We start from the raw sequence: 12030 nt of genomic DNA, 5'->3' as shown, positions 1-12030 counted from the left end.
TAGTAATCACGTTTTCAACTTCTCTTCCTCATGACCGGGATAATTCGGAGGGGCCAAAGCTGCGCGTAACTTCATCTCTGGCCCTTTAGAGCTTTTCTTTGCGATAGCTTTCTTTTTGCGAGGCCCCTGTTGTTTTTTTGATAGTCAAAAGAACCAATTTGGGTTTTTGACAAGGAGCCCCTCTGAATAATTCCTTCATGTATTACAGGACCTATTAAATGCAAACTTTTCAATCTGGCAATCAATAAGGCAGGCAGCTTTCCCTGGCCCCGTGCCAGACACATTAGGGCTGCGAGCGATGGTTGCTAGGGAGCTGAGCCTGCTCAGGGGAAAGAATGTTTAATGTAATAGAATCACATAAATCAACTGGAGGAAAGTGCTTGTGTTGTTTCTTCTCTTCTCTTCTCTCCTCTCTGTTTAACTGAAAACATTTAATATGGGTGTGTGTTTTTGAAAATCTAGTACAGCCCCCACCGCCCCCACCTCCTTCTGTCAACCGCAAGAACATCTGGGATGAAATTAAGCTAAGGGAAGTTGCATTTTCTCAGTGTTTATGTGTGTATACTTCCTTATGAGTGTCAGTATGTGTGCGCATTTGTCTGTGTGTGTATGTGTGTGTGTGTGCTCGCGCGCATGTGTGTGTGCTCGTGCGTGTGTGCTCGTGCGTGTGTGTTTGTGTGTGCACGCTTGTTTTTTATACACATGGCTGTGTGTCCTCAAACATTGGGTCTCACACTTGAATACATTGAGGTGAGAATTATATAAATGTTTCTTCTTCTTTTTTATTTTTTTTATTTGTCACAGGCCACTGCCCCACCCTGCTGAAATGAATGGGGCACTTTAGTGCTTTACTATAATTAAGAACAGGAGCCAGCATGCATGGAGGGCTCTCTTTCACTCTCTTTCTATGTATCACTCCCTGTGAGTGTTACCCTCCCTCTCGCTGCCCTCTGTACGGTCTCAGCAGAACATCTCCTCTGGGTGTTAGTGCCCTTTTGTGGGAATATGATTATTTTAGAAGAATTAGTGCACAGTCGTGGCCTGTGAATGTAGGATGTCTCTTAACCCTTGTGTTGCCTTAGGGTCATTTTGACCCGAATCAATATTACACCCTCCCCCCGCCTTAGAATTAATTTGACCCCATTCAATGTTTAATGTCGGTGTTCTTTCGGTAGTCAACAAACAAACATAAAGTGCCTCACACTTAAACTTGGAAAACAATATTAATTCTAATAATTTTCTGGAGGTTTTAATTGCTGGCGTCAAATTGAACCCAAAGGGTAAAATATGTTAGTAAATATAAATGTAACAGGAGGGTGAAACATTGAATCGGGTCAAAATGACCCAAAGGCGGGGGGAGGGTGTAATATTGATTCGGGTCAAAATGACCCTAAGGCAACACAAGGGTTAAAGCCATACTCCAACCCGCTGTATCTGATAACGCAGAATCGTTTTAATATCAGATAGTCCAGTAGATGTGATCAGCTTGAATATTTGACATGTACAATGTGTTTACCTTAATATAAACTTCTTAAACTCCTGCAGCATAAACAAGAATCCACTCCATATTGGAAGCCCATATTTTCCCACTAGTGTCGCATTCTTCTGCTCCTGGGATCGTCACTTAAACAGTTACTCTCTCAATAAACATAACACCAGACTCAGGACAGCCGGAGTTGTGTGTTAAAAAGAGAAATATGAAGAATGTTAAAGTTGAATGTTTGGATCGCTCTGAGTTTACAAATGAACAGCAAAGAAGAGGATCATCCTGCTGTGTGTCTCTACGGAGAGTTGATTAATTTCCACTCTGAGAGCTTCTCAGTGGAATATATTATAACCATGTGTGTGTAAACAGTTGCATCTTTACAGATTCGACAGTCACATAGTAGCGATAGCAATCATTTGATGTTGTGATTTCTATACTCACTTCTCTATTTACTCTGGTTTTGTTTCCAGAAAATCCTGAGAAAACATCTCTTAAGCTGCTAAGTGCTAACCAGTTAGTTTCCAACTGGTTCTGTCTGCTATCTGGTGCTGAGTGGATTTGTCTGACTTTTTCGCTCAATACGGCGCATAGAGCCAAAACAGTGAGGTTGTGGACTGTAAAATCAAAACAATAAGCCAAAAGATGCTGAAACCATCCATAAAGCTGATGGGTAATCGACACCCATGCATAATCCATTTTAATCATTGTTATTAAACTCTAAATGCATTGTTTAGTGCAGCTAGATCATGAGGATGTATTAATAAAAGAAAATGTGTCACAATAAGAAAGACTTTATTTGCATAATTGGTGAAATTCACAAAAATGATGATACTATCATGATATACGATTCAGCCATATCGCCACATCTGATCCTCAAAAGATATGTTTGAGGTATCGATTCGTAAAGTGTGTTGTGTACATTGTGTCTGTGTGTGAGCGCACAGCTTGCAGCTGACATGATGAGCAGAGGAAAGGCGAGTCAGTGTCTGTGACTGATGTGATGTTGATGACGGACGGCCACCGAGTCATTTGCAAACACATTTGTACGTTACTCAATACAGACCCATTAAATACATCTGTAATATCAGACCAATTCTTCTCCCTTTGAGCAAAATAGGCTAAGTGCCCGTGACACACTGTGTGATCGCTTTGCTTTGTCTTGCACCAATACAGCGTTTTATTGATGCCACGTTGTCCGCATGATTAATGAGGGTTGTGTTTACAGCACAAACTAGCTCGCAATTAGCGAAATGTTCTAGCACATTGTGTTTTATCCCAAAATGCAGTAGTCATTCATAGATTGGACAAGTGATGAATCATGCAAATTCAATGAGTTTAACTCATTGTTTTGTTTAATTCTCCCCCCCCCCCCTCCCTCCCCCACGCACCGTGTCCATTCGGTGTCACTGACAGATGCTGTTCCCTCTTTATTTGGTCAGGTTTCAATAACATGAAACCAATAGCCAGATCGGGCGCCTGCTGCTGCTTATGTGGACCCCTCTCAGTGTCATGTCCCCCTCATTGACAAGTGGGAGAGAGAGAGATTGTGGATGAATCAGAGACGTGTTATATATTATGAGAATGGACTAAATGGAAACAGGGCAACCTCAGAGATCAATACGCCTGCAGGACGGAGTGAGAATACCAAACGAGAACATCCTCCTCTCACCGTTCTCCCACTTTCTTTTTCTCGTCTCCCTCTTTTCTTCCCCAATGTGTTACTTCAATGCCGATTTTTTTCTTTCAGCTTTTTACTTTGCTTTGGTGTCAAGAAAATAATAAAAAAATCTAAGATGAAAGTGACATTATTGGCTCTGGGTTACATGCCTCGCCATTTCTCGCCAACCCCACAAAAAGCTGCAGGGGGATCCGGTAAATTCCTCGTCCCGAGCAAATAATGTGGAAATGTTGACAACGGCAAATTTCAGCCTAGTGAGTGATTTAAGAACTTCAGCGGGTGACAGAGCATGAGAGTAATGGTTTTCAGCTTTTTCCTGCTCGTCTGTGACAAGAGAAATGAGCATACTTGCCTGAAAGATCTTGTCAGAGCTTGTGGGCAGTTTGAATATTTGGACGCTTGGTTGAATGTAAATGACACAGTTTACATGAGTCACATTTAGGTTTTAATTAGCCAGCGCAGATCTGCTTTTATAAATAAATATACACTTTTATTAATCCCCAAGGGGAAATTAGTTCTCTGCATTTAACCCATCCTTAGTTATTAAGGAGCAGTGGGCTGCGGTGAAGCGCCCGGGAAGCAACTGGGGGTTCAGTGCCTTGCTCAAGGACACTTCGACTTGCAGCTAATGGGGAGAGCGGGGATCGAACCCACGACCTTGCGGTTGAAGGACGGCCCTCTTACCCCACTGAGCTAAAGCCACCCCTGTCAGCAGCCTTCATATTACGACGACATTCAGTCCAAACTTGTAAAGCCGCTGTAGAAATTCTCCATTAAAAGCAGAGGAGCTCCGAGCTGCAGCAGTGGATCGCCCTTTTTATTTTTATTCTGGATTGGAATTCAATGATATCAATGATGTTTCATCCGACATCGCTATATCTATTCATCCAGCAGAGCAGCTGCTTCAACCACAACTAATGACTTTCATGTCATATGCACATTTCTGAAAATCTGATTATAATGAGTAATTTATCATGCTTGTTATAGAAGAGAATTTTTGTTCTTCTTTTTTTTCTTTTCCTGGAGTAATCACACAACATATCCTTTAATTATTTCTGGTGTAACGCAGTGTCAGAGCTTCTGCTCCAGCCTCTCTCACATACAGTTAGGCTGCAGTACTTTTGTGGGTTTCTTTTAAGGAAGAGCTGGCTCACTGGAATATTTCCCTCTCAAATATCAAAGTCTTCCTGCGTTGTTAAATATATTTTTGTTATATTCATGAGCCAAATAGTGTTCACATATATAACAGAATGTTACTTTTACTACGTTGGAGTAGACTGAGATCTGTATTTTACTGTGCAGTGTCTCGTGACAGCTTCTGTAGCTAATGACTCTACCGTGCTGTGCTACAGTGTGGGCCAATATTTGTGTTTTTAAATGACTGTTATCACTTTTGGGAGTTTTAGCACATTAATTAACTATGAATACTTTGGCCTTGACATCTACACCAACACATTTTTAGATGTATTCTCCTTAATATTGTCTCATTCAGGGCTATTCTGTTGAATAATTTTACTACAACAATTGTTTAATTTACTCAAGTTTGACCCAGGGTCAACTCGCTTGCTTTGTCTGGAAAAATACAACAAATATTCAGTTGAGGATATTCAATTACGAGAACAGCAACGAATCCTCCCATTTGAGAAACTGCAGACAGATGTTTATATATGGAATTTTGGCTCAATAAGTCACTGAGACAATCCTCAAGAAGTCAGTCAGTCAGCTATTGTTTCTGCACTTGTTTCATTTCATGCCAGCACAACAAGAACATCAACTTGCAAAGATTCAAAACCTGATTTTACTGAACAGCATTTGAAAGTTATTGATTTGTGTGATTTGGAAATACGACGATGAGTTCAAAGGACATTTTGTTTCAAAGAAATGAGGACCGTCGGCTGCTGAAAGCATCGAATTCATTAGTATTTTGAGAGGAAGACAGACAGGAAGCAGACACATGATTTTATTTCATCATGTTTTGCGTTAAAACGTTGCTGTCTGTCAGATGGTTCTCCATTTTCCTGTTTCCTCAAATGCATCAAAGAAGAAACATTTATTATAGCATTTATTCTCTGTGATGTATGACTAAATGTATTATTAGCAACATTTAAGTCTTTTGTGAACACAAAACAATGGTTGCCTGGAAGCCAGTAAATCAATACAATCAAATTTAGAAGTCTGGTCTTTGACTCTTTTTTTTCCTGCTGTACAGTTGTTGTTTTTCACGTCTTCAAAGATGAGCAAAAACAAAGCATAGCAAACAAAAGCTCTGCAGTGTAACAACTCATTTTGTTCTCTGTTATTGTGTCGCTCTCCATCTCTGCTTGTAAAGTTTTTTTGATTAAAAGAGGTGCTGGAAGAAGAATATTGCGACACCTGAGTGACAGATGTTTGTACGCTTTTGTTTTTGTGAAAATCAAGAGATATAGATTTCTTTGAGTTCAGTCCCCTTTCATTTGTGTGGCATCTGTTTTATCCCCTGAGCCGTGATTCATACCAAAGCACAATCCCTACAAAGCCACATCAGAAACATACTCTATTGATTGACTGTAGTTTCTTCAATGCCACATTTGGTCAAAAGCGGCAGTATGTTCTCATGAATAAACAAAGAAAGTGTTGTGTAAAAACCTCTGTGTAGCCAACTGATTGGGATTTTAAAAGTAGTGCAGGCCACAAATGAGTGATGAAAACTTATGGGGTGGAAGGCGTAAATCTCTAGTGGAAACATACAATCATTGATCCTGACCCATTGCACGTGCAGTTCAGTCATTTCTGCATTCTTGCTTCAGTCGTATAAAGCCGGAATTTTTTTATTTATTTTCAGACATGAACTCCTGTTTGCGTTTTAATTTTCATCTTACAAAGCTGGTTCAGTCATGCGTCTTCAATCTCGGGAATTCGAGTAAGATCAGTCTCATATCCTGTCGTCTCAAGACACTGGGAAACTCATTCATGCCTTTGTCGCTTCCTGATTACGTTATTGTTCTGCACTTTTGATTTAAGTAACTCAGTCATACCTGGAGCGTCTGCAGCTTGAACAAAGTTCTGCTACAAGACTCTTAAATAAGACTACATCCATGCAAATATCCCTCCTGTTTTTGTTTCATTCAATCAGTACATTTAAGAATAGATATTTTAAACGACATACATGTCAGAAGCTAGCAGAAGACACACAAACAACTGCATCAATCACAAGATATGACAAAACAGATCAAGGTCCTTCAGCTGTCTGTCTGACTCATGACATTTTAGACAGAAAACAAGCGTGTGTCCCTTTAATGCTACAGAGCATGTATTGTACGGTATAGTACAAAATAATGTACATAACATTTACTTTACTTTTATCAGTTAACTGTTTGATGTATATTGTATTAGAATGTATCCAGTGAGTGGTTATAACATCAGCTGAGCTGCAGAGCAGAAATGACCCTGACACTATTGTAGTTTATGAGGTCAACAACTTGCTTTACAGCTTGTTCTGAAAATAATCTGCCACGCCACAGCCGTTTTATCAACACACTGCAATGAGCCGTCTTACAGACAGACAGAAAGAATGGATCCTGAGAGTAGGAGAAATAAATTGTATAATGTTCTCAGTGTCTTTCAGCTCTCTGGTGATGCAGCCGCAGCCCCGACCAATTAGAAACCTTACGTAAAGATAAGGACGCCCTTTATTTTGAAAGGTCAGCCGTGAGAACAAAAGGATTTTTAAAAGTGTATATATTATCAATGTACATCACGCGCACTAATGCTCGCAGACACACACACACACACACACCGACACGCATACCTTACGTCTTTGTACTGTTTATTTATGCCCTGCGGCTCTCTCTCCAAATTGAATCTAATCAAGTGAAATGCTGCGAGGGTCCTCGGGAGAAAGAGCAGGTCTGACGGTGACCGCTTACAATAAAATCCCTGACATTTTGAAACCAGGCTCGCTCTCCCTCTGAGCTGTAATTGCATACGACAACAACTGGCACAATCTTGATGAATGTGTCTCTGCAGTGTGTAATATGCAAGTGCAAGTATGCAGGAATATGTGTTATGTTTGCACATTTGTGGGCTTAGTGGCAGCTACCTCTGCATGTGTGTGTGGGTGTGTGTGTGGTTGTGCGCTTGTTGGATGAATGGTTTTAATAATTTCTTTTGAAGTGGTCGTCATATTGGAGAATAGTGGAACTAATTACGCTGATTGTCGGGAATGCAGCTACTGTTACTATGAATGGTGTCCTTCCTGTCCTGTTTCTGCTGCACATTAAAGCCTCCAGCTTGATACAATAACACCAAAAAGGGAAAATACGTTTTCGTATGCCTGTTTGTGTGCCTTCTTTTGAGTGGCAGGGGAGAAAAGCTTGCTAGTTAGCCAACCCTGAAAAATTAACTTTCCAGCAGAAATCATGAATGTCAAGCCAAGGGCTTTCTAGAAGCAGACAGGACAGTGAATAATTAATGTAGAAATTGTGTTTCAAACTGCCTGACTCTGCTTCATCAACTGTTTGAACCGTGTAGTCGGCTTTGTAAGCCAGAAAAATATTAGCACTCTACATTCAAACCGTCTCTGAGAGCAAATGAGGGAACAATGCACATGCAGAAGTTGTCTATGTATTACGATTTGGCCAATTTCCAGTCATTGTGCAGTGCTTTATTGTGTTGAATCACCTCTACTAAGGTCATGTGTCATTCTATTATCATATAATCACCACCGTAAGATAAGAAACAAGACGCCCCTTAGAGATTTGGACCAGAGACACCATATTTTTCCATATTTTATTTGGTCATATAAAGCCACCTTATATTTATGCAACACATATTAGAGCACAAACAATGAATCAATTAATGATCAATTAATCGAGAAATAGTTGACAGATTAATCGATGATGAAAATCACCATACATTCAGACATATTTTACATAATTTTAAATATCTCTTTTGTGCATGTGGTTACATGTTATATTATTTACCTTCTGTGTTTACGGTGAGTAAGGTTTAATCCCGTTTTATGGCAAGAGTGTTACAAATTTTGCAGACAAAATTAATGAGATTTAGTTTAACATTATAACTCCTGAAAACTAACACAAGGGAAACATTGTGTCTAATATCGTCTTTAAAACGTCTTCTGCCTGAAACACATAATAATTGATCATGTTTTATATTTGTATTACTGTGTGTGGGTGGTAGGATATGTTCTGTTAGAGTTAATAAATGCAATTGTAATCTGCATCAGTAACATGTAGCCTTGACAACTAACTTTTATGTGTATAATATCTACATATAGACAGCATTGAGAAAAGCTTTTAATAGAAGCAAAACCAAGAGGCTACATGCATTAACATTTATAGTCTGCTTGTTCTGTATTTGTAATAGAAGCAGTATAATGCCAGGGTAAATGTCATGAGCATATATTGGTAATAAATACAGAGGAGACTGTCTTGGTATTTCATGCTATCATAGATGTTTCCCGAATCACATTTTGCCGTGAAGACACACACAGACTCACAAGGTGAAAATAATACCTGCGTCACTGTCGCAGCCGGTGAAAAAAAACATTCCAGAGCAATGAGTTCATCGCTGAGTCCTGTAAATGTATTTGGTAGATTTTACTGGTAGTTTAATATTAACAATTGTATTTGTCTATCAGCATTTCTTCCTGTTTTTATGGGAGTTGATGGGGTCAGTTCACTCTATCATTGCTGCCCAGAGGATTCCTTTGCCAGTTAGTGGTCAGTCACAGGTGATAATGCCTCAGTCGAGTTCACATACTGTTAGTGGAATATCAATTACACACCCACATCAGAAACAACACACCCAATGTGGTGGTAATGTCTGGCTCTAATGGGACGTTTCCCAACCACTTAAGTAAAACAGGGAGCCTTGTTATAAACCAACGGTGCCAGATTATTATTATTATTATTACACTAGAGGTCATAGATCTTAAAGCAAGATGGAAAGCTGTAAACCAAAATATCAATCACCGAGAGCTGTTTTTGTATTATTAACCAGTTTGGTTAAATGTATTATTATCACGAGGAAAGGGAGTCACGGTCATACAGCAACTTTCAGGCATGTTGCTTCTTGAATGTGATGCATTTCCTGAAACAGGTGGAGAGATCCCCGTGATGGGACATCCGGTAGCAAGAGAAATGAATTGATGTTGTATGGGAACTGTTGAAAAGTCAGGGTAATACTTGGTACTGGACAAGGCAGCATCGAGCCAAGATGTATTGCTTCCCGGCAATTCGAGAAAATTCATGAAAAGAAATGTTTTGGCATCTCTGAAAGCAATAATTCATGAAAGGTTTATTTGTTGTTGGCATTTTTCACATTTAGCTTTTTTGAGAGGTATGTGGTACTTAGTGAAAGTGGCAGTACAAAAAAAATATTTAGGTTAAGATCTCAAACATTACAGGAAACCTTGCATTGTAAGGCCAACAGTGAGGAGTAAAAAGGAAAATTTTAATAGCACACTGGCAGTAGATGTGCCAGAATATAATCGTAGTGAAGGAATGATCTATGAGAGAAAATAAAGTCATCAAATCTGAAGAGAAATATAATAGAGTGAATGTGCAATGTAAAAATGAAATGCTGCCATTCTCTACAAATCTTACAGGAGCACTTATAAAAGAATACAAAAAGCTATCTATTTCCCTGCAAATAGCTCCTTCATGTCATGTTCATGTCTGTATTTTGTGTCTTTTTCAGGCCAGGAGGAGGATGGGCGGAAGGTTCTGGTCCTCAGTTACCCCCAGTATTGCCGGTTCCGTTCAGTTCTGGCGCGGCTCAGAGAGCAGCCGTCCTCTCTGCTCATAGACCACACGGTGCTCGCGCTGGGCGGCATCGCTGCGTTGGACGGCAGCACGAAGATCCTGTACTGCCGGGACACCTTCGAACATCCGGCCCTGCTGAAAAACGAGAGCATCTGTGACGAGTTCGGTGAGTTTGGCCGCCGGCGATTGTGATTGTGGCCTTTGGGATAGATATCCTATTAGCTCATCTGAAAGGCCAACAGCCATTACAGTGGCTGTTTATGAGGTTTGGAGTGTTGCACATTGAGCCCATGAAACATCAAACCACTCTTGTCCTGGGCTCTGGACGCACTTAAAAACTCATTCTCACAGTATGGTTCATCTCTAAGTTCCAATTATGTCATTTTGGTTATCGTGACTATTTCTTGAAGTCTGCTTTTTGTGTGAAATGTACAGTGTTTTGCTCTTCTCGGGCCAAGCGATTTGACAGAAGGAAATGTGCTTGAGATCGTTTGAAATTCAAATTTGTGTAATGGCTTGCTGTCAAAATGAAGAGCATCAAAGGGCAAAAAAAACTACCACAGCGAGTTTCAAAGACAAATGCAGTTGCTCTCTTGAGATAAACATGCAAACAACTAACAGCATTTCATGAGCTGAGAGGAACAGCCCTGTTTACAGTTCTCTGTCAATGCGATGACGACTCGTATCATCTTACACATCAGGGTCTGCTCCCAGGTCTTGGATACTATAGCACATGAGAAAAAAGTTGTCAATCCTGTTGTGGCTCCAGAAGGAGTTGTGTGAAATCCCATAAATTGCTTGAGGTGGAGTCAGCATCAGTTATGTGTACTACATGGACTACAAGTTTGAAAATGAAAAACACCTGGCGGGGGTGGAATTAGAAAGAAGTGAGCTCAACAGACCTCTGCAGCCCGATCCTCAGCTCTGCCTGCAGCTAGCATATTGAGGCTATATTAGCCGCTACTAGCATAACAAACCTTCATATCCAACAGAGCTATTTGTGGTCAACTTGCTTTGTGGGTAATGTAGGCGTAGGCAAATATATATCCCATGTCTGGTTCTCCTGTATCAATTGTTACGCTTTTGTTTTTGGGTCTGTTGTGAGTCAGTGTTATATGAGTGCAAAGCTAAAGCGGGATTATTTTAAATGAAGTAATTTAGCTTAAGACGTACAGCAATTTTCTTATTTCATAAAGGAACACTTCATTCTTCAGTTTTCTTGAAAAAATCTTCTAATTTGGAGATGTGCATGTTTTTCACGGTGGCTTTTATAAAACTATACGATATCACTTGTGTTGCCTCGGAAATAAATAAATGCAACACAGACAAAATAGTGTTAAACAGAAGTTGGTATTCATATCTTTGTTGTTTATTATTCTCTATGAGGTCGTCCATGCTTCATTTTCCATCCATTCCTGAATTTTTTCTTTACGTGTAGATCACAAGTTTCTGTGCTGTGGTCTTATTTCACTGGTCTTTCTTTAGTTTCCGAACGTTCATTTGAATGTTTATTGTAGTTAATTAAGACTAAATGATATACTATAATTGATCATCATTTGTTCTTAATATGTTCTTCATTTGTCTTTGTGTTTATGAACACAAGTGACCACCATTCAAACACATTCACTCGTCACACCTAAGAAAAACATTTTGTGGTTCCAATGAGGAATTCTGAAGTGCTTGAACATGTCTATTGGCCTTTCTCAGTGCTTTCACCACCGCTCATGAATCCACACATTTTATTAACCCCGAGCTGAGCTAAAACAAAGGAGTAATGTGATTCATCTCTCTTTATATTTCCTCTGCTCGGTAGCACAGTGGAGCTCAGCGGGCTCTTGTGCAGCATCAATTTGACATTCACCGTAACGGCTCCTCTGGTCAAAAGTCATTGTTTTTCTTTTCCTGTAAATTTGCCAGTAGGTAATTGCATTTTAAGAGAGCAGCAGAGGTGAGACCAGAAGGGAAAACGGTTTTAGGCTTTGGAAAATAAGTTATGAATAGTAACGCTAACATCCTGTGGCTGCTATTGCTCATTCACTTGGCTGAATAATGCCATTCCTCTCCGTGAGACACATTTAAGCTAAAGGTTTATTTTCCAAACC

The 12030-nt window shown here is 39.9% G+C and overlaps 1 protein-coding gene across 1 annotated transcript in view; it reads left to right on the top strand.

Moving 5' to 3' along the window:
* arid5b (AT-rich interaction domain 5B) overlaps positions 1-12030 on the top strand; it is a 70828-nt gene that overhangs the window by 21111 nt on the left and 37687 nt on the right. Inside the window, exon 4 of the mRNA XM_056435783.1 lies at positions 9864-10094. Coding sequence (XP_056291758.1) covers positions 9864-10094 — 231 coding nt within the window. The remainder of the gene's footprint in view (positions 1-9863; positions 10095-12030) is intronic.

The sequence above is a fragment of the Pseudoliparis swirei genome, chromosome 17, assembly GCF_029220125.1.
Source record: "Pseudoliparis swirei isolate HS2019 ecotype Mariana Trench chromosome 17, NWPU_hadal_v1, whole genome shotgun sequence".
Lineage (NCBI taxonomy): Eukaryota > Metazoa > Chordata > Actinopteri > Perciformes > Liparidae > Pseudoliparis > Pseudoliparis swirei.
Note: the sequence above shows the minus strand (reverse complement) of the source record. Positions and strands in the feature narration are given on the sequence as shown.